Genomic DNA, 19,386 nt, shown 5'->3' with positions numbered 1-19,386 from the left:
TTTTTTTCCTCACTTGAGCTGAGATGAAGGGAAAAGCATCTGATGTGATATCAAATCAAGTGCCAAGGTCCTGAAGCAGAAAATTATTTAGTTTGTTCAAGGAAGTCAGAATGGTATGTGAAGAAAAGGATGGAAAGAAATGAGATTTTAAGAGATAATCAGAGGCATCTAAAATAATATATATTTATTTGTGTATTGTCTATATTACCCTAGCCAGAATGTAAGTTCAATGAGATTTTGTTCACTTCTTTACCCCTAATGGGCAGTTTTGGCAATAGATACTTGTTGAATAAATAAATGAAGAATATAAAAAGAAAACAGAATGAATAGGTAGTGAGATATGTCATGTTCATGAATTGGAAGACTCAATATTTTAGATATGTCAATTTTTCCCAAATTAATCCTAAGCAATTTCTATAAAAATTAAATCAGATTTTCAAGGGAACTTGACAAGATGTTACCAAAACTTATATGAAAGTGAAAATGTCCAGAATAGCTAAGATGATTTTGAAAAACAAATTGAAGAAACTTACTCAACTAGATATCAAGATCTTACAAAGTTGTAGTACTAGAATGTGCTATGTATCGATGCAGAATTAGATAGAGCAATGGCTCAGACTAGAAAGCTCCCCAACAAAACCATACAGACATATGGTGGCATGGTGCATGCCCTATGTGGCATTATATTGGAGTAATGGGAGAAGCTGGGACAATTGGCTATCCATGTTGGAAGAAAACTAACCTCTACCTCATATCACACCAAAAAAGTCAATTCCAAAAGGATTAAAGATCTAAATGAGAAGAGAAATAGGAGTATCTTAGCCTGGTATTCCCCAAAGCAGATTTTGAGATAAGGGTTTGTGTTCAGGAAGTTTACTTGTGAAACTGTGTCAAGGATCTGGGGTGGGGAACTGGGAAGAAGCAAAGAGTAGGAGAGAAAGCCAATTGGGATGGTTGCCACTGTGGTTAACTGGGTCCTGATCCTGGTGGGGATCCTTTGAAGAAGTATTTTAAAAAATTGTTCAACTTAGAAATGGAAGAGACTATTTATTCACTGAATCCTGTCTTTCTTTGGTTAAGAAATGGATAAAAGCTCAAAATGGATAAAAGACCTCAATGTGAGGCATAAATCTATCAAAATCCTAGAGGAGAACATAGAAATAACCTCTTTGACACCAGCACAGCAGCTTCTTTCAAGACATGTCTCCAAGGGCAAAGGAAAGAAAAGTTCCAAAATGAACTTTTGGGACTTCATCAAGATCAAAAGCTTCTGCACAGCAAAAGAAACAGTCAACAAAACAAAAAGACAATACACAGAATGGGAGAAGATATTCACAAATGACTCTGCAGACAAAGGGCTGATATCCAAGATCTATAAAGAACTCCTCAAACTCAACATTCAAAAAACAGATACTCACATAAAAAAAAAAAAAAAAAAATGGGCAGAAGACATGAACAGACACTTCTCCAAAGAAGACATACAAATGGCTAACAGACACATGAAAAAATGTTCATCATGATTAGCCATCAGGGAGATTCATATCAAAACCACATTGAGATACCACCTTACACCAGTTAGAATGGCCAAAATTAACAAGACAGTAAACAACATGTGTTGGAGGGGATGTGGAGAAAGGGGGAACCCTCTTTTACTGTTGGTGGGAATGCAAGTTGGTGCAGCCACTTTGGAAAACAGTGTGGAGATTCCTTAAGAAATTAAAAATAGAGCTACCCTATGACCCTGCAATTGCACTACTGGGTATTTACCCCAAAGATACAGATGTAGTAAAAAGAAGGGCCATCTGTACCCCAATGTTCATAGCATCAATGGCCCCAGTCGCCAAACTGTGGAAAGAGCAAAGACACCTTTCAACAGATGAATGGATAAAGAAGATGTGGTCCATTTATACAATGGAATATTATGCATCCATCAGAGAGGATGAATACCCAACTTTTATATCAGCATGGATGGGACTGGAGGAGATTCTGCTGAGTGAAATAAGTCAAGCAGAGAGAGTCAATTATCCTATGGTTTCACTTATTTGTGGAGCATAAGGAATAACACAGAGGACATTGGGAGAAGGAGAGGAGAAGTGAGTTGGGAGAAATTAGAGGGGGAGATGAACCATGAGAGACTGTGGACTCCGAGAAACAAACTGAAGATCCCAGAGGGGAGATGGCTGGGGGTTGGGTGAGACTGGTGGTGGATATTAAGGAGGGCATAGATTGCATGGAGCACTGAGTGTGGTGCATATACAATGAATCTTGGAACATTGGAAAAATGAAAAAAAGTTAAGAAAAAAAGAAAGGCCATTATCAGGTGATCACTGCAGGCCACCCTCAGACAAGCCAGGCTAGCTCCATCCTCTTGACTGGAGAAACCAGTTTGTCAGGGACAGATTCCTTCACAACCCTTCAGGCCCAGGCTCCTGGGAAGAGGTCTGCCTCCCCTTCCACCACTGCTTTCCACACATGCTGCCTCCCCCTGCCTCTCCTGTGAACATGTAGTCCAGAGGTAGCCTCACCTTCATAATGGGATCTACAGAGAACCCTCATTAACCAACAACATTGATTACAACATTTCTATCCGTAACAAAGAGTCAACAATCAAAAATCACAAAACTTCAAATAAATAAATAAAATATTTTTTAAAAAATCACAAAACTTCAAAGAAAGGGACTAGGGTGTCTGTGTGGCTCAGTCAGTTAAGCCTCCAACTCTTGATTTTGGCTCAGGTCATGATATCAGGGTCGTGAGATCAAGCTTAGCGTGGAAACTGCTTAAGATTCCCTCTCTTCTGGGGCACCTGGGTGGCTCAGTGGGTTAAAGCCTCTGTCTTTGGCTCAGGTCATGATCTCTGGGCCCTGGGATCAAGTCCCGCATCAGGCTCTCTGCTCAGCAGGGAGACTGCTTCTCAGCAGCCCTGCCCTCCCCCCTCGCCCCCGCCGCCTTCTCTCTCTGCCTACCTCTCTGCCTACTTGTGATCTCTGTCAAATAAATAAATAAAATCTAAAAAAATAAAGGTTCTCTCTCTTCCCTTCCCTCTGCCCCTCCCCTAACTCATGCACGTGTGTGTGCTTTCTCTCTCTTAAAAAAAAAAAACACAACAATCCACATGCCAATTTGTAATTTTTCGTTTTCTGATATTTTTTTATCCCTCCCTTTACTTACTGTGCTTTCCTTTTTTTAGCTTTAAGTACATATTTTGTACAATTATATACGTGGATTCCATATTTCACAAAAAGAATTAATTTATTCATTTAAATTACTCACCCAAAATACTCTTGGATGCATCAATATGTAAAGGCTTAACTATTTCTAATGTACAGTTTTTTCTCACCTGCCGTGTAGCAGGAAGAAGGAATTCCTGTAACGCTAGTACATTGGACTTGGGGCAAGGACAGCTAAAGGAGGAAAACATGCCAAATATTTGGGGTACAACATGGCCTAACCTTGCAGAATTAGTCCTTCTCTGTTTCATTATCATAGGCAAATATGAAGCCTCTTACCTTGCATTTAAAACTCAAGATTTCTGCATTGTGTGGCTATGTGAATAAGCACAAGTGTCACTGGGAACGAGTGTTGTGATTCTACCTTAAGCCACGCTGCAAATGAGATCCTTGACTCTGCTTCCGGGTGAAACTTCAAGCTTAAAAAAGAAAGGGAGCTCTGGGTTCATCAGAGCTCTCACCCCATCAGTAGGGGTCACTGTGAATTGTCTGCTGTATACCTCCAGCTGAGCTATGGGGAGTTTATCTGCAGCCAACAAGGTTCTACCCAGTCTTTAGCATGAGCACGAGCTTGTCCAGTCTTTCAAAATTCTCGACCGCTCTACTGAAACCTTCCACTCCCCTGTTTAGGGGGATATTCCTATCACCCCCAAATCTGGCTCTTTCTTCCATTCTGCCGAATTCCTCATGCTAGTCCAGTCAGCAATCATAGACAGTTTTGAAGGTTGTGCATCTTTGCCCAAAATCAGTACTTTGAAGGAAGACTGAGTTTTAGTGGTTGTCAATGTATATGTGGTCTGATTTAAAAGGAAAGAGAAGCTGTGGATGGGTTGGGAGGAGCAGTGGGTAAACAGAACAGAGAAAAAGGGATGTATGATGAAGCTCATGAGGATGAGTTCAGGTAAATGGAACGTAGATAAAGAAGGGTTGTCAGTATTTGGAGATAAAAGAAAAAATATAGAAAGTATCTTAATGATGCCAGTAATAATACTTAGCCTATATGTAATAATGTATATATAATATTATTAAGATGTATTCTTTTAAGAAAAGGTATCATTGGAGGGCCTGGGTGGCCCAGTCAGTTAAACATCTGCCTTCTGCTCAGGTCACGATCCCAGGGTCCTGAAATCCAGCTCCGCCTTGGGCTCCCTGCTCAGCAGGGAGCCTGCTCCTCCCTCTCCACCTGCCCTTCCCCCACTTGTGTTCTCTCTCTCTCTCTCTCTCTCTCTAAAATAAGTAAATATTTAAAAGGTATCATAAACATCATCAGCTAAATACTGAACAAATCATTCACATCATTTATTTAGGTAAAGACAAGAAAGGAAATCTGAAAATAAAAAAACACAGGGGATCTCAAGCTGATTCTGTAGAGAAGAAGAAGCCATAGGAGGAAGCCATAGGAGGAAAAAAAAAGAGAAGAGAAGAAGCCATAGGAGGAAAAAAAGCCATAGGAGGAAAAAAAAAAATCTCTATGTACCTGTATTACTGTTTTTAGGTGAAATTCTTTTCATGCCTTTCTCTATTTTTCTGCCAAGTAACTATTTCTGAACTCTATGGGCTTGCATTTCTTATATGGTTATCTAACAAAATCCAGTAGTCAGATTTGAAGAATATAAGTCTTTATAACTAACAAGTACAGGTGCCTGTGTGGCTCGTTTGGTTAAGCATCTGCTTTCTGCTCAGGTCATGATCCTGGGGTCCTGGGATGGAGCCCTGAGTCAGGCTTCCTGCTCAGCAGGGAGTCTGCTTCTCCCTCTCTCTCTCCCTCTCCCTCACTTGTGCTCTTTCTCATGCTCTCTCTCAAAAATAAATAAATAAAAGCCTTTATTACAGAAAGAGATGGAGGGAAATTTCTCCTCAGCCTATAGCTGTGGAAGGAGAGAAAGCACTGTGCACCATAAACTAATATGAAGAATATGATTTGACAAATTATTAAATTGAGAAATTTCATTAAAAAGTAAGTCTTATTCTCCAGTAAAATGTGGAGATATGTCTATTCATAACCATTACCAATTTGTTCTTTTCTCTATTAATAAAAATTTGTCCTTGGGAGAGTTAATTTGAATGGGTCTTGTAATATTCACCCAAATTAGAAATTACCACTTCTCATCAAACCAGTTCCAAAGAAACCTTAATTCTGATTGGCTGTCTTGATAATTCTTGGGCCTGGCCATCAAAGTTTTTAAAATTTTAATTCCCATGTAGTTAACATACAGTGTTATACCAATTTCAGGTGTACAAAATAGTGATTCAACAATTCCATATTGGCTATCATATTTTAACTGATATCTGGATCCCTAAGCTATATAAGTGCTTTTAAGATTTTATATTAAATTAGAAAAAAATCCTTGGCATTCTGAGTTCCTCACATGCAAGTAGATAATAAAATGACCACAGATTTCCTACTTAAATAAAGACTTTGAGAGCCTTGTCTCATTTAAGTTCAGGTATTACGTAATGGAGAAAAAAGATATTCATAATAATAAATTTGTACACCATGTAAGAATTTTTTTAAAGTGTAAGAAAATTTTTATTGGAAGAACACTAAATAAGATGTAAAAAAGTGGTCAAAAGTCTCTGTTCTCCCAAAATCAATCTGCATTTTCAAAGCATTTCATCCTTTTTTTTTTTTTCTGAGTTTTTGTTTAAATTCTAGTTAATTATCACATATGGTAAAACTGGTTTCAGGTGTAGAATTCAGTGGCTCATCACTTACATATAACATTCAGTGCGTATCTAATTAGGGATTCCAGTGGATTTGGGAAGGAGGTGAAGAGGGGGTCTTTTTGAATTTGATTCTAATATTCACCCCCAGTGAGTCATCAGGATTGTGCTCCCTTTGAGATCTTTCTTCTTTTCTGCAGCCCCTTTGCTTGCAAGAGAAAATCTAGTATATAGATAGGCAAAGGCATTGTGTGATTAAAGAGGCAGTTCAATCACAATGTAGTAGTGTGGGTAATATTTTTGAAATTCCAACCTCACATAAAAACAAAGAGGCAAAACCCATGGAATTATAGATGTAAACATTAAAAATGACCAAGTGCTTCAAACATTTGATTCTAGAATCAAAGATGAGATTTTTTTTAAAGTCTTCAGCTAGAAATGGCTATTATAAAAATGATAGGAAACCCAAGAGCCAGAGAGAAAAAAACTGACAAATTTGAGTACCTAAAAATTTATAATGTCTCTAGGACAAAAGAGTCCATTAACAAAACCCAAGAGAAAAGCAACAGAGACACCTGGGTGGCTTAGTCAGTTAAGCACCTGACTCATGATTTCGGCATGGCTCATGATCTTAGGGTGGTAAGATCGAACCCCCAGTAGGGCGCCATGCTCAGCAAGGAGTCTGCTTGGGATTCTCTCTCATCCTCTGCTCCCCCACTCCCACTCATACTTTCTCTGTCTCTAAAATAAAGAAATAATATTAAAATAAATAAATAAAAGGAAAACAAATGGGGCAATATATTAGCAACACATATGACAAAGATTTAATGCATATATCAGATAAGCTTTTCTATATTTGTTCAGCAATGTAAGAAAAAGACAAACACCACAACAGGAAACTGACACAGCATTCTATGACTGATACTTCAATAAAGAGGAAAAACGAATGACCAATAACAAATGAAAAATGCTCTACCACCCTCAGAGTGAAGGCTAGTACATGTGAAAGCACCAAATAAGACTTTTTATAGTTCAGTTAAAATGTTGAATGTTTTTACTGCTTAGGTATGATATATTAATTTTAAAAGGTAAGAAAAGGGAAAGTATGTATAGAATTACCACATGAAAATATATAAAAATATACTGCAAACTAAGTTAATATATAGAAAAATTCTGGGAAGACATGGACCAAAGCTTATAAGAAACATATTTTAAAATCAGAATAAAATGCAACATGAAGATATAACCATTTTTGAAAAAAATCGTTACTTTAAAAGACATTCATTTTTTCTTATGAAAGGTATAAAAATGATGATAAGCTTTAGCATTAAACACCACTTCATTTGTAACATAGAAATTAAGCAAATTCTTATTCATTCTTACTTATTTTCTCATTGTGTTTTCCCGAAGTAGAATTGTTTCCAATATCCACGGTATCTAAAAAGTAACAGGTGGTGGTCATATAACTGTAATTTAAAAATAGAAGTTATAAATCTTATGACAATTTACACTGTGGAAAACTTGAGTTTATAATGATCTGAGTATAATTTCTCTGTCTTCCTTCTAAAGGAAACAGACAGGTACTGAATTGATACAAAAGTCTTCCTTTATTTCTTTGGGACTTTGAAAAGGCTCTTAAGTTCTTAAGGACATCAGTTTCCTTGTTCATGAAATAGGTATAGCAACTGTTATCCTGTTCAGGCTTTAAATTTTTTATGACAATTAAATAAGACCTTATTTATAAAAGCTAATGAGAAATCACTGTATCGGTCAACATTCTGAGGGCATCCTTCAAAACTATATGCTATTTAAGAATAGTTATCTAGAGTCTTTGTTTCCTGACAGGTAAACAGGACCATTTGTCTTTTGAGACTTTTCCATGGTTGTGACAAAGTGACACTATTATCTACCAGCTGAAGGACTCTTGGATTTTTTTATTCCATGGACAGGGGTGGATGTCCCTGTATAAATCCAATACTTTAGTATTGATTCACTAATATGGTAAATGAGATGCTGCCATTTTTACCAGTGTATTTCTACCAGATCATCCATGTAAATCCACAGGCCCACCTTGTTTAACATGACTTTATAAGGATCTCTTGCCTCCTTGCCATTCCCAAAAGGCTCAGGTTAAGCAAATGCGGAGAATAGGATTCTGGTATGGATGTATCCCTTCCTTATTAAAGTGTGCTAGGAGTCCAGTGCAGCAGGAAACAAAAACTCTGATTTCAGACTCCTGACATCCTGCAGCTGAGGGCCCAGTGACCTTTCACTTCCATAACCGGCCATTCCATTGGTGAGGTGCCTGATGTCCTTGATCTCTGATTAACTACATACTCAGGGTCTGTGGTATCTGAAGAACCACCTCTACCCCAGGACCCTCAGGCAGCCTTACCCATTATGTCAGATGCTTGGCTACTCTCAGTCCTTTCTCCTTGGTCTCTTGAAATACCTTCTGAAAAACACATGACACAGGAACACTTTGCACTTCCAAGTCCTTGTGGCTCTGCTCCTAAATTATGATTTGTAAAAAGTCTTCATTTGCATCTCCTCTCCTACAAAGATCTTCCCTTCCCTCACCCCTCCACCAAAGGATATCTCCACCTCTGAAATCTCTTTCTTTGTTCCCCATTGTCTCTGACCCTTCCTTTCAATCTAATTTTTTCTCTTTTATCCTTTTCTTTTTGCCCAAATATGTATTTTTGTTCACCTATTTTCATTAATAACTTTTCCTATCCATCCATTTATGACATTTTAACATACTTTTATATTTATTTTATGTGATATTCTTCTCTAGAAATATTATTTTTATTTATGTATATGTATATATAGAATTAAAATAGATTCTGTAAATATTCTGTATAAATACTATAATAAGGGAACTTTTGCCAGACAAATTTCCAAATGTTAGGATACAGGAAGTAAACAGTATTTTTCACTTACTCAAGGAGTTTCCTAAGCCTCTTTCAGGTGCCAGGTGCTGAGATAAAAAGATGGGTGCTGATAATAATTCAGACACAAGACTACTGAAGCATCAGTGCTTGTAAATCTTATGAGCCACCAGGGAATTGACACAGAAAAAAATGACTGAATATATTGAAATATGAAGAAGCATGTGCAAGGGTCTAGATTCAGCAAAAACAAGTAACCACAAGGAGTTTAGTATATCTGAGCATGAAGTGAAAGAATAAGGAGCATTGATGGGATGGAGAAAAGAGGCAAGAGCCCTAAGGTAAGTAGCTCTGGAAGTCACATGAAGGAGAACTGACTTAATCCTAAAGGAAGTTAAAGGACATGGGATGCAGTTTTGAGAGATCAATTTAGCTAAATCACTTAGAATACATTTGGTGGGAACAAGATTAGAAGGAGAACAGGGACTTGTATATCTAGTTCAGGTGAGCAATGATACAGATATGGACTAGAGTGTCAGCACTGGGAATGGAGAAGAAGGGACAGGTTGGAGATTTAAAAGGAAGAATTGCACACTGAGATTTTCCTGCTGGCCCGGGCTGGGAGTATTGATAGAGTTAGGTGACAGATGAGATAGCGGTGTCATGCATGACTCCGTGAATTTCAGCCTGAAAGAATGGGAAAATAATAGTGTGTTTTAGAAACGGAACACTGGAGGAGCAGATGCTGATTTTAGGAAGACGATGTGCTCAGTTTTGGAAATGTCGAGTTTGAAGGTTTTGAAAAACACCTAAAGTGGTGAAGACTAGGAGCTTCAGAACCTTGGACAGAGATCATTCTGCCATTGGATGGATGGTCTTAGCTGCGTAAAGGATGAGCTTAGCTGCTTAAGAGGACTGGGGTAGGCTGGATATGTTATATTTAGGTACTATTAAGTTGTGGATGGTGAATGAAATCATAGGAGTGGATGAGATGCCAGGATGATGTTTCTTGTAATCTGGGTGAGTTATAGGGGACACTGATACCTGGGAACACCTTGCCCTGAAAACTCACTACTATTGTGAAGCATTCCTTGCACCAACATTGCTTTTGTCTCCTGACCATTTCAGAGCCCACAATTTCCCCATCTTGCTTCTCTTCCTTTTACACTCACCATTTTTCAATCATCTTTTAACTCTTTTTTTATATGGTCCTCGGTGTGCCTCTTCATTCTCTTCTCCATTAATTAACATAACATGTGTACTTCTTTCCATCTATTTTCCTATGCTTTTATCCCTGGATCTAGTTTTATTATTGAAGTAATCCTCTTTCTGCTGTCACTTTCTTTTCTATTTTCTTTTTGCTTCTAGTCTGTTTCTCTTAATCTTCTCTTGATCTTTTGGCTGTTTCTACAATTACAATCTTTGTCTTAATATTTTATCTATATTCAGCTTAATTTCACAGACTGCTACTGTCATTCATGAATCAAAGGCCTACTCTTTTGACACTGACCACACTGTTGGCCACTATTACTTTTGTCAGTTCTCTATGGGCTTTTCTACACTGCAAGACTCAGCCAGTCATGGACTTTATTACCATGTTTCTGGTACAACTCTTGAGAGTTATCTTGAAAAATCATCACTCTTCCCCACAAAACTCCCCAATCTGGTGGTATTTGGGTTCCATGTCCACTTGAAAAAACTTGAAGTGTACTCAGTCAGATGTCTTCCAATTGGAGACCGCAGCCTGTCTTTTTCATTCTTCCTCCTCCATTATCCATTCAGTGTCACCTCCCTCTGTTGAGGAGCACAGCTCTTCTTTCTCTTTTGGCTCCCTCAGACCTGCTGAAAGCAGTCCAAACCTGGGCACAAGTCTATGTATGGGAATGTGTGTGTATCTGTGTGTGTATGTACATGCTATGTTTTGGGGGAAGAGGTAAGTTAAAGAAAGAAGAGCTTTCCCTCTTTGCAGACAGGAAAACAAAGATAATTAATATCATAACTGGCTTCTCCATCAGATGCTTAAATGTTGGCATCTCTTCTAACTCTCTTCCTCTATTCATCTGAAGAGCTTTGAATTCAGAAGAGGATACTGAAGAGAAATAAGAAAATGACAGACTACAGACAGGGACCACTTTGTTGTGGTCAAGCCTATGTATATTCACTATTCAGATCAATTGAGAAAACACCTACTCCAATGACTACACCTTATATCCAACAAAGATGTGCTCTGTCACTTTTTCTATCTGGCCACAACTCATTCTCCTTCTTATTTCTCAGTTTTCTGGCCACTTGCCTGACTTACCCATTTCTATCTCCATTACTTGATTCTGTGAACTTTTCCCCCTGATTTCCCTTTTCTGTGTTGTTTTCTCTCTTTTCTCTTGATGTTCTTAATCTCTGTGCCTTTTTATTTCTCTCTCTTTTTAAAAAAGACTTTATTTATTTATTTATTTGGGAGAGAGAGCATGAGAAGGGGGAGGGTCAAAGGGGAGAAGCAGACTCCCTGCTGAGCAGGGAGCCTGATGTGGGACTCGATCCTGGGACTCCAGGACCATGACCTGAGCCAAAGGCAGTTGCTTCCAACTGAGCCACCCAGGTAACCACGTTTTTATTTCTCTTTTCATTCTTTTGGTTCTGCCCTTCCAGGTATTTTGTATACCTTATAGGTGGCACCACTCCTACCATCTTATTTTTCTTCATGATTTTCATTTTTATCTGTTTATTTATCTATCCATATAATCATCTATATAGGTGTTAAGTAAGTTTTCTTGCATCAGGCACTGATATAGTCTGCTGATATTATATCGCAGGTCCCTTATACCTCCTTTTTGGACTTTGATCACTGGATACAGCTCTTATATTCCTGCCTGTTAATACAGCAGTCATACTTTTTGACCTTTGGTCAAATTGGGCAATTTGGTCAAATGTCTATTTCCTCATCCCTTAGGCAGGGATAACAGAAATCAGCCTGCCTAAGTCCTGAGGATATTGTGATGACAAAGTAAGATCTTATTTGCCAAAGTACTTTAAAATAACACAATATAATCAAGTTACAATGTGGCGGACATCTGTCAAGAACTATACTAAAGTTTGAAAGTTGTGGATCTGAAGCTTTTATTTCTATCTCTAATTACATAGCAGACCAGTCATCTTTTGAGAATTTTACAATTACAAATGACATTAGTACCAATCAATATATGACTATAGAAATCTAAGATCTTAGTGGTAGTAGGCATGACTGTAGGTATTAAAAAGATACCACCGTTTTGCTATTCATTTCTTCCACAACAGCAGTATATAATTACATACATTTATTCAGCCTGTTAAACATGAATTTATAATAATTTCCTGTCTCCTAGTTTCTAAAATGCTGAAAAGGAGTTCTCAGGATTAACTGGATACAGGTCTTCAAGGTGCTCAGAATAAAATGCATCAGGAAACAGTAGCTTTTAATTCCTGACATTCTGCAGACCAAGGCTTGGCATCCTAATCTTCTTTACCTGACCCACTTCTTAGGACTGAGCTAGAAGATTCCTGAGGTTCTTCTGTATCACTTAATTCTGAATAGTTAGCACTGCTGATCCCTGCAGAAAGAAACAAAATTCCTTAGCAGTCTCAGTCTGTGCCCTAGGAACCAATCTGGCACCAAATTCTTTAAAAGGAAAATTAGAAAAGGAAGTTCATGTAGGAGAAGCAGGAATATTCCTACTACCAGGCTACCTTGTAGCTCCATCTGACTTGTTGGTCAAGGTTGCTCCAGGAACCACCCCCAGGGCTTGGCTGGGGGACAACGTTGCCACGGAAGGCACTCCCTTTTTTCATCATGTCTTACCCTCTCCACTTGTTGCAACACACTTCCTCTTCCAGTTCCCTTGGTTATCCAGGGAGTCTGTGGAAACAACGTTTTCAAGATGTCAAGGCCTTTACCAGTTGGAGTCTTCAATAATCATACAGAACAGAACAGCCCTCCACTCCCAGAGTTACTTTATCCTATTTAAGCAAGTAAAGAATATACTTATATTGCACTTGTACCACTGAACTTTTTGAGGCCTACATGTTGTATCAATTAGTCCAGCCCACCCAATTCAAAATGTATAATGTGAATCCTTTAAATTACCAACAAATTAATTTTTTTATTTTAGGGGATATAACAAAATTTTTTGAACAAAGTTTTTGTAGTAAAGAAAGATATCTGTGGGACGCCTGGGTGGCTCAGTTGGTTAAGCAGCTGCCTTCGGCTCAGGTCATGATCCCAGCGTCCTGGGATCGAGTCCCACATCGGGCTCCTTGCTCTGCAGGGAGCCTGCTTCTCCCTCTGACTCTGCCTTCCACTCTGTCTGCCTGTGCTCGCTCTCTCTCTCTCTCTCTGACAAATAAATAAATAAAAAATCTTTAAAAAAAAAAAAAGAAAGATATCTGTTACATCAAGATTTTTAATTGCTCTTACATCTTTCCTCTTGGGTATCCCCCAAAGAGATTTGTTTCCAATATCCACAGGATCTAAAAAGTAAAGGAAAACACAACCAGTAATCTACAACTAAGAGTTGTAAACCTTATGACTACTCACGCTGTAGATATGATTTGGACTAGAAAGACACTATGATGATCATTTCTGTCTCTTCCCATAGAAAGGAGAAAGATCACTACTAAATGGAACAGAGAACCATAATCCTTTGGCCCCAACTGCAAAATCAAAGAAGTTTTGAAAATCCATATTTTTCCAATGGGTTTTCAGCTAACTACTTTGGCAGCAAATCTGGACTTGAGCTGACATGACTCCATGTAAAAACTTTATTTCTCACACTTGGTGTGAAATCACACAATTTGTTGCAGGAATATCAATATAGTATATTTGAGAATGGGATTCTGTCCCAGACCCTGTTGGATTTTTGGTGGTGGCTGGGGGGTAATATATAGGATATAAACCACATGGTCTCTCTATTTTCTGCCTGGCTTCAAAGGTTTTGAATAAAATACTATGGATGTTTGCTAAGAGTCCAGGCTGTTTTGTCTCTTCTAGTAACTTTCCACACAAGATGTGTGAAGATCCTTAAATGTTTATGTGCCAGAGTTTCCTCACCTGTGGAGTGGAGACAGTAACAGTTATCTGGCTACCTTTAAAGTTGTCATAAACATAAAAGGATATCTTACTAGTGAAGATATTTTCAAATATTGTATAGACCAATGTCATATTGGGGTCAACTGTCAAAAGGTATAAATTAAATTTGATGATCATAACCAGAAGCTTTTCTTTCTGCCAATAATCAGAGTCTATGATCAGAATCTACTGATTTTTGAACATGTGTGCGACAAAATCAAGCAACAGCAGATACCCATTTTCTCTGTTCTCTAGAAAATCAGAGTGGGCAGGGGTGGAAATCACTACATAATTCAATACTTTGGGGTCAATAAATCTGAGAGCATGTCGTAAAAATGACACTACCATTCAACTAGAGCCATCTTGTTAAACCTGAATTTATAATGATTTCTCTCTTTGCACTTTTCAGAATGGCCAGATGTGATAAATGCAGAGAATAGGATCCTAGGCTGTGGAGTGTGCTCGGAGTTAAATGCCCAGGAAACAAGAACTCTGAACTCAGATTCCTCGTGTCTGGGAGTCCAGTGACGTCAGTACTTACCCTCCTCATCAGTATCACTTCTCAGTACGAAACACGAGGCTCTTGGGGGCCCCTCATCCTCACTGGATTCCAAATACTCAGCAAATCTTTTTGCTGTGGAAGAAGCAAGTGTCTCTTGAAAGTCTCAGTTTATGACAAAGGAACCAAGATGGTTAAAAAGCCATGGCAAGAATATCCCCAGGACATCTTGGGAGTCTGGTATCAAAGAAGGCAGATTTCCCACTTGGCTGCTTCCCTAAAGCCCACTTGAAACAGAGTCCCACACCCCCCCATCTCAAACTTCTTGGAAAGTTTACTTGAGAAAAAAAAATTAATTCTATTGGGTTTGAGCCCTTGACTTTTTTGGGTTTGCTTGTTCCAACCATTAGGCCAACTAATTAATACTAAAGTTAAAATACAAACCACCCTAAATTAAAACAAATTTATATTCTACTTTGAAAGATATAACAAAGAATTAGAATGGATCTTTTGTAGAAAACACTGTTCATTTGTAACCACCAAGAGTTTTAAGTTTTCCTTATCTACTTTCCAAACTCTTTCTTTGGATACAGGCAATTTTCTGAAATCCATGGGGTCTATAAAGTAAAAGGGAAGAAACAACTATTTGTATGCAACGATCTTAAAAATTCTGTGACACCTCAATGGGCTTGCAATTATAACAATCCTTTGATGATCATTTTTCTCTCTTTCCTTCAACTGAATCCAGTTCTGATGGCCTGGAATATAATGCTGGGTTCCTGCTTGGCTCTCCTTTGGCTCTCCATGTAAATTTTGGAAAGACTCTTCAACATTACTAGCCACAGTTGTCTTATCTATAAAGCAGGGATAACCTGGTTACCCTATCTCCCTGTTAAGGTTTTTTATGAAAATAAAATGAAGCTTTATTTATAAAAGCCCTGTAAAAAATCACAATGTGAGCCAATAGTTAACTAATTTGGGTTTAAGAATAGCTGATCAGAAGTCATTCTCCCATCAATAATTAAATAGCACAAATTATTCTTTGAAGGCTTTTTAAAGTTTGGAACTGAAGACAATACTGTCAACAAACAGAGGTGCACCATGCTTACTCTTTTGAATAGAATATAAAGCATATTGGTAGAGAATAGATACATTATTGCAACCCTTTTGCATTAATACATGATAGTGCATAGAAAAAAAGATTGTCATTTTACCAGCATATTTTTGCTACATTTTCTATACATCAGTCAAATGGGCCCATGCAATTAAACAACAATCTATAGTGCCTTCCTGCCTCCTTCTACTTCCCAACAGGGTGAGAGAAATTAAATGCAGAAAATAGTCCCTAGAAGTTATAGAATCAAGGCACATAGAGCATGCTCAAAACAAGGTTCATCAGAAAAACAGCTCCGGATTTTGACTCCGAGTATTTGTCCTCCAGGGCTGCAATCCTAATGCTCTTACCCAGCGTAATCTGAAGTCGTGAGCAGGGAGCTTCTTGGGAGTCTCCTCTCTCACTTGATTCTAATAAGTCAAGATTATTGGTCACTGCACAAAGGAAGAGGGCTTTTTAGGGGTCTCAGCGTGTGACCAAGAAACTGAAATACTAGCAGGAAATATCCTCATAAGAAAAGCTAGAAAAATCTAGAAAACCCATGCAAATTGTGGTCTGCAACAGTGCCACCCTGGTCTGTCCTTCTAAGCTACCTGCCTTCAGTGGTAGTCCCACTCCATTCCCTGTCCCCAGAGGCAAGGGGCAACTTTGCCCTGTTTGCTCTTCCCATACTATCTCCCTTCTACTTCTTACCCCTTCCACTGTCACTTCACACTTTCTTCATCTCTGCTGTTTCTAACCTTGGAAATCCTTTGTCAACAACCTCTTCTGGTCCCGCCCAACCCAGTGCATTTGCAAGGCTGAGAAATAATCTCTTGTGTCTGCCTCCTAGACATATTTGGGACTGCCTTTTAGAGCAGTTTGCTATACTAAGACAGAAGTTAAAATGTGTACCCTTTAAAACCTGAAGTGAATTTACATTTTACTTTGATGGATCTAGTAAGTAATAAGAATGATGTATCATTTAAAATATTGTTCTTTGGTAACATCAGGACCAGGTAATATTTTTACTTGTTTTAGGTCTTTTCCAAGTATGTTTCCCTGTTTAGGCATGTTTCTAATAACTTCTGGGTCAAGAAAGTAGAAAGGGGAAAAAAGTCACCCATGTGTACACAAAAGCTCTGCAGACTTTAGGACCACTCATGCTACCCACAAAACTGAGGAAACATTTTGATAATTTAGAAAATCATTTTCAGCTTCAATTTTAAAGAGCAAAAATGCAGAATCCAGGATGCTGTCTTGTCTGTCCCTTTAATTCTCCATGGCACTTTGTAGAAGACCTTTAAACACTGATGTGATTGTGTTTTCTCTACAACGTCTGAGGTACTTAAGAATTTTATAAATTAAAAAGTAAGGTATTTTTTGCAAAAGTCCTTGGAAAAGTCATTATCGATGCCATGACTTGCTGGAGAACTCTCAAAAACAATACTTTGGGTTTCAGAGTGCTCTATCTGAATCTTTTTTCTGCTAACACCGGTTAGCTGAATGAGTTGTCTTTTGACACAATTCAGTTTGTGCTCAGATGATGATATGATCTTCTAATAAAGGAATATTTAGCTTTCTGTTCCCTACAAAAATCACTGTAAAAATCCAATACCATATAAGCATAGAAACTAGCTAGTTAAAAAGAAAAATTTCATCATTTTGGTAGCCCCTTTCTCCTATATAATCAATACATGGGTGCTTGTATTGAAAAATAGGACCTATCAATTAATAGGCCTCATCTTAAAAAACTATATATACAATGATTTTTTAATCTTCCTGCATTTCCCAAAAAGGGAGAGTAAAATAAATGCAGAGACTGGGATTCCGGGATAAACTGAATCTATCATACAGAATAGACACAGAATAAGGTGCATCAAACAGTAGATCTTAATTCAGCTTCTTGTAGCCAAAACCTGCTTTCTCACTTACTTACCAGGTCCACTTTCCAGTGTTGACATGGAGTCTTCTGGGGCCTTGTCTTCATCACTGGTTTCTTCCGAGTCACTGCTGATCACTGCACAGAGGAGCAAAGCCTTTTAGCTTCAGGGTGGGGCCAATGAGCCCACATAGCAGACAATTCAGCAACAGGACCAGTAGGGAAACCTAGAAGCTAAGTTAACTCAAGGCACCCTAAACTGTGCTTGAATGTATCTGACCTGCAGGTTGCTCCAGTCCTAAACTAAAAGTGATGGAATTCATGCACAGAGGGCAGCGTTGCCCGCCCCAGCCAACACTCTTCTTCCCCCACCTTCATGTGACCTCCTACCCCTGCCCTCATGTGACCTCCTACTCTTCCCCCCCCCCAACCTTCGGGCTCCCTATATCTTTTAGTCACAATTTACTCCACTTTCTTCTTGGCTTTGCCTATTTCCCTGACTTATGCCTCTTTTTCTGGCAGTGGTATCCCACTATAACTCTCTCTGTCTGCATGTGTTTCCTTCTTCATTCCCTCTCATGAATTTCTTGGCTCTTTGAAGTTTTTTTCCTTTTCTTCAACTTCTACCACAATACGTTCTTCTTTCGCTTTAGAAATAGTCTTCCATACGTTAGTACTTAAATCTACTATTTCTGTCTTTTTCTGATTACTGGGGTTTTCTCCTGTGGAGCTCACTGTGTATGATGCTGGTTCCTCCCCTCTTGCCTCCATCCAAGGTCAATTGGGCTGCTTCGATGGACCCTGATGCCAAGTCTCAGCTCCTTGCCTGGAACTGGTGACTCAAATTACACACTCTTTCAGGTCAGCCTTACCTATTACGTCAGATGCCTGGTTAAGTGTCGAGCTGAAAAATGGTTTTTCTTTCTTTATATCCACCAGATGCACAGAACAGGAATTGACTTGGATTCCATGGTTGGATAGCGGTGAGCCTAGATCAAATTGTAATGAAAGAGGAATTTCAAATTTTATTTGAATAGTGTACACACTGTTCACTACTATCGATAAGTCCTTCCCCCTGCAAATCCACTGCAGGGGAGAAGCTCTGTCCCTCCATCCCCTTCTTTCATGCTGCTTAACTGTGTCCCTTTCTCTGTGCCTCCCTGGTTTGGGGGGTTTTTTTGTTTGTTTTTATTTTCTCTTCTCATCTTTTGATGAATTATTTTTTGCTTTTCTGTTTTAAAGATTTATTTATTTATTTTAGTGTGGGCAGAGGAAGAGAGCATCTCAGGCAAACTCTGTGCTGAGCGTGGAGCCCAACGTGGGGCTCTGTCTCACATCCCCGAGATCATGACCTGAGCTGAAACCAAGAGTCAGATGCTTGGTGGGTGACTGAGCCACCCAGGAGCCCCACTTTTTGCTCTTTTAAAAATAAAAATTATATTCTCAGTAAAATGTGCATTGAAAAAAACGGGCAAATCATAAATTTTGAATCATCACAAAGTAAGTATATCTGGGTAACTGTCACTGTGGTCAAGAAATGGAAGATTACGCATACCCTGGGAGCCTCTTAGTGATGCCTCCCACTGACTGTCTCCAGCATGTAGCTCAAGTTAACGACATGCTCATCCCGACTTTTTTTCTTTTTTTAAAGATTTTTATTTATTTACTTGACAGACAAGAGATCACAAGTAGGCAGAGAGGCAGGCAGAGAGAGAGGAGGGAGCAGGCTCCCAGCGGAGCAGAGAGTCCGCAGCAGGGTTGGATCCCAGGACCTTGGGATCATGACCTGAGCCAAAGGCAGAGGCTTTTAACCCACTGAACCACCCAGGCGCCCCTCATCCTGACTTTTAATACTACTTATGATTAATTTTGCCCCTTCCAAAATATACGTGTTTGTATAAATTGAATTATGTCCCTTCCCTCATTTGTTCTTTCTCTGTCTCTGTCATTTGGTGGGGGCAGGGAGACAATTTGGCTTCCTTTCTCAACATTATGTTTGTAAGAATCATCTGTATTTATTTTGTATAGT

General features: G+C 38.7%; 1 protein-coding gene across 1 annotated transcript in view; it reads right to left on the bottom strand.

Moving 5' to 3' along the window:
* SP100 (SP100 nuclear antigen) overlaps window positions 1–19,386 on the bottom strand; it is an 88,204-nt gene that overhangs the window by 32,050 nt on the left and 36,768 nt on the right. Inside the window, exons 8-16 of the mRNA XM_059395480.1 lie at window positions 18,230–18,346; window positions 17,415–17,495; window positions 14,425–14,517; window positions 13,161–13,285; window positions 12,713–12,722; window positions 12,618–12,674; window positions 12,286–12,369; window positions 8,290–8,406; window positions 7,278–7,331 (exon numbers count right to left, since the gene is read on the bottom strand). Of these exons, the coding sequence (XP_059251463.1) occupies window positions 7,278–7,331; window positions 8,290–8,406; window positions 12,286–12,369; window positions 12,618–12,674; window positions 12,713–12,722; window positions 13,161–13,285; window positions 14,425–14,517; window positions 17,415–17,495; window positions 18,230–18,346 (738 nt within the window). The remainder of the gene's footprint in view (window positions 1–7,277; window positions 7,332–8,289; window positions 8,407–12,285; window positions 12,370–12,617; window positions 12,675–12,712; window positions 12,723–13,160; window positions 13,286–14,424; window positions 14,518–17,414; window positions 17,496–18,229; window positions 18,347–19,386) is intronic.

Source organism: Mustela nigripes, chromosome 3 (genome assembly GCF_022355385.1).
Source record: "Mustela nigripes isolate SB6536 chromosome 3, MUSNIG.SB6536, whole genome shotgun sequence".
NCBI lineage: Eukaryota > Metazoa > Chordata > Mammalia > Carnivora > Mustelidae > Mustela > Mustela nigripes.
Note: the sequence above shows the minus strand (reverse complement) of the source record. Positions and strands in the feature narration are given on the sequence as shown.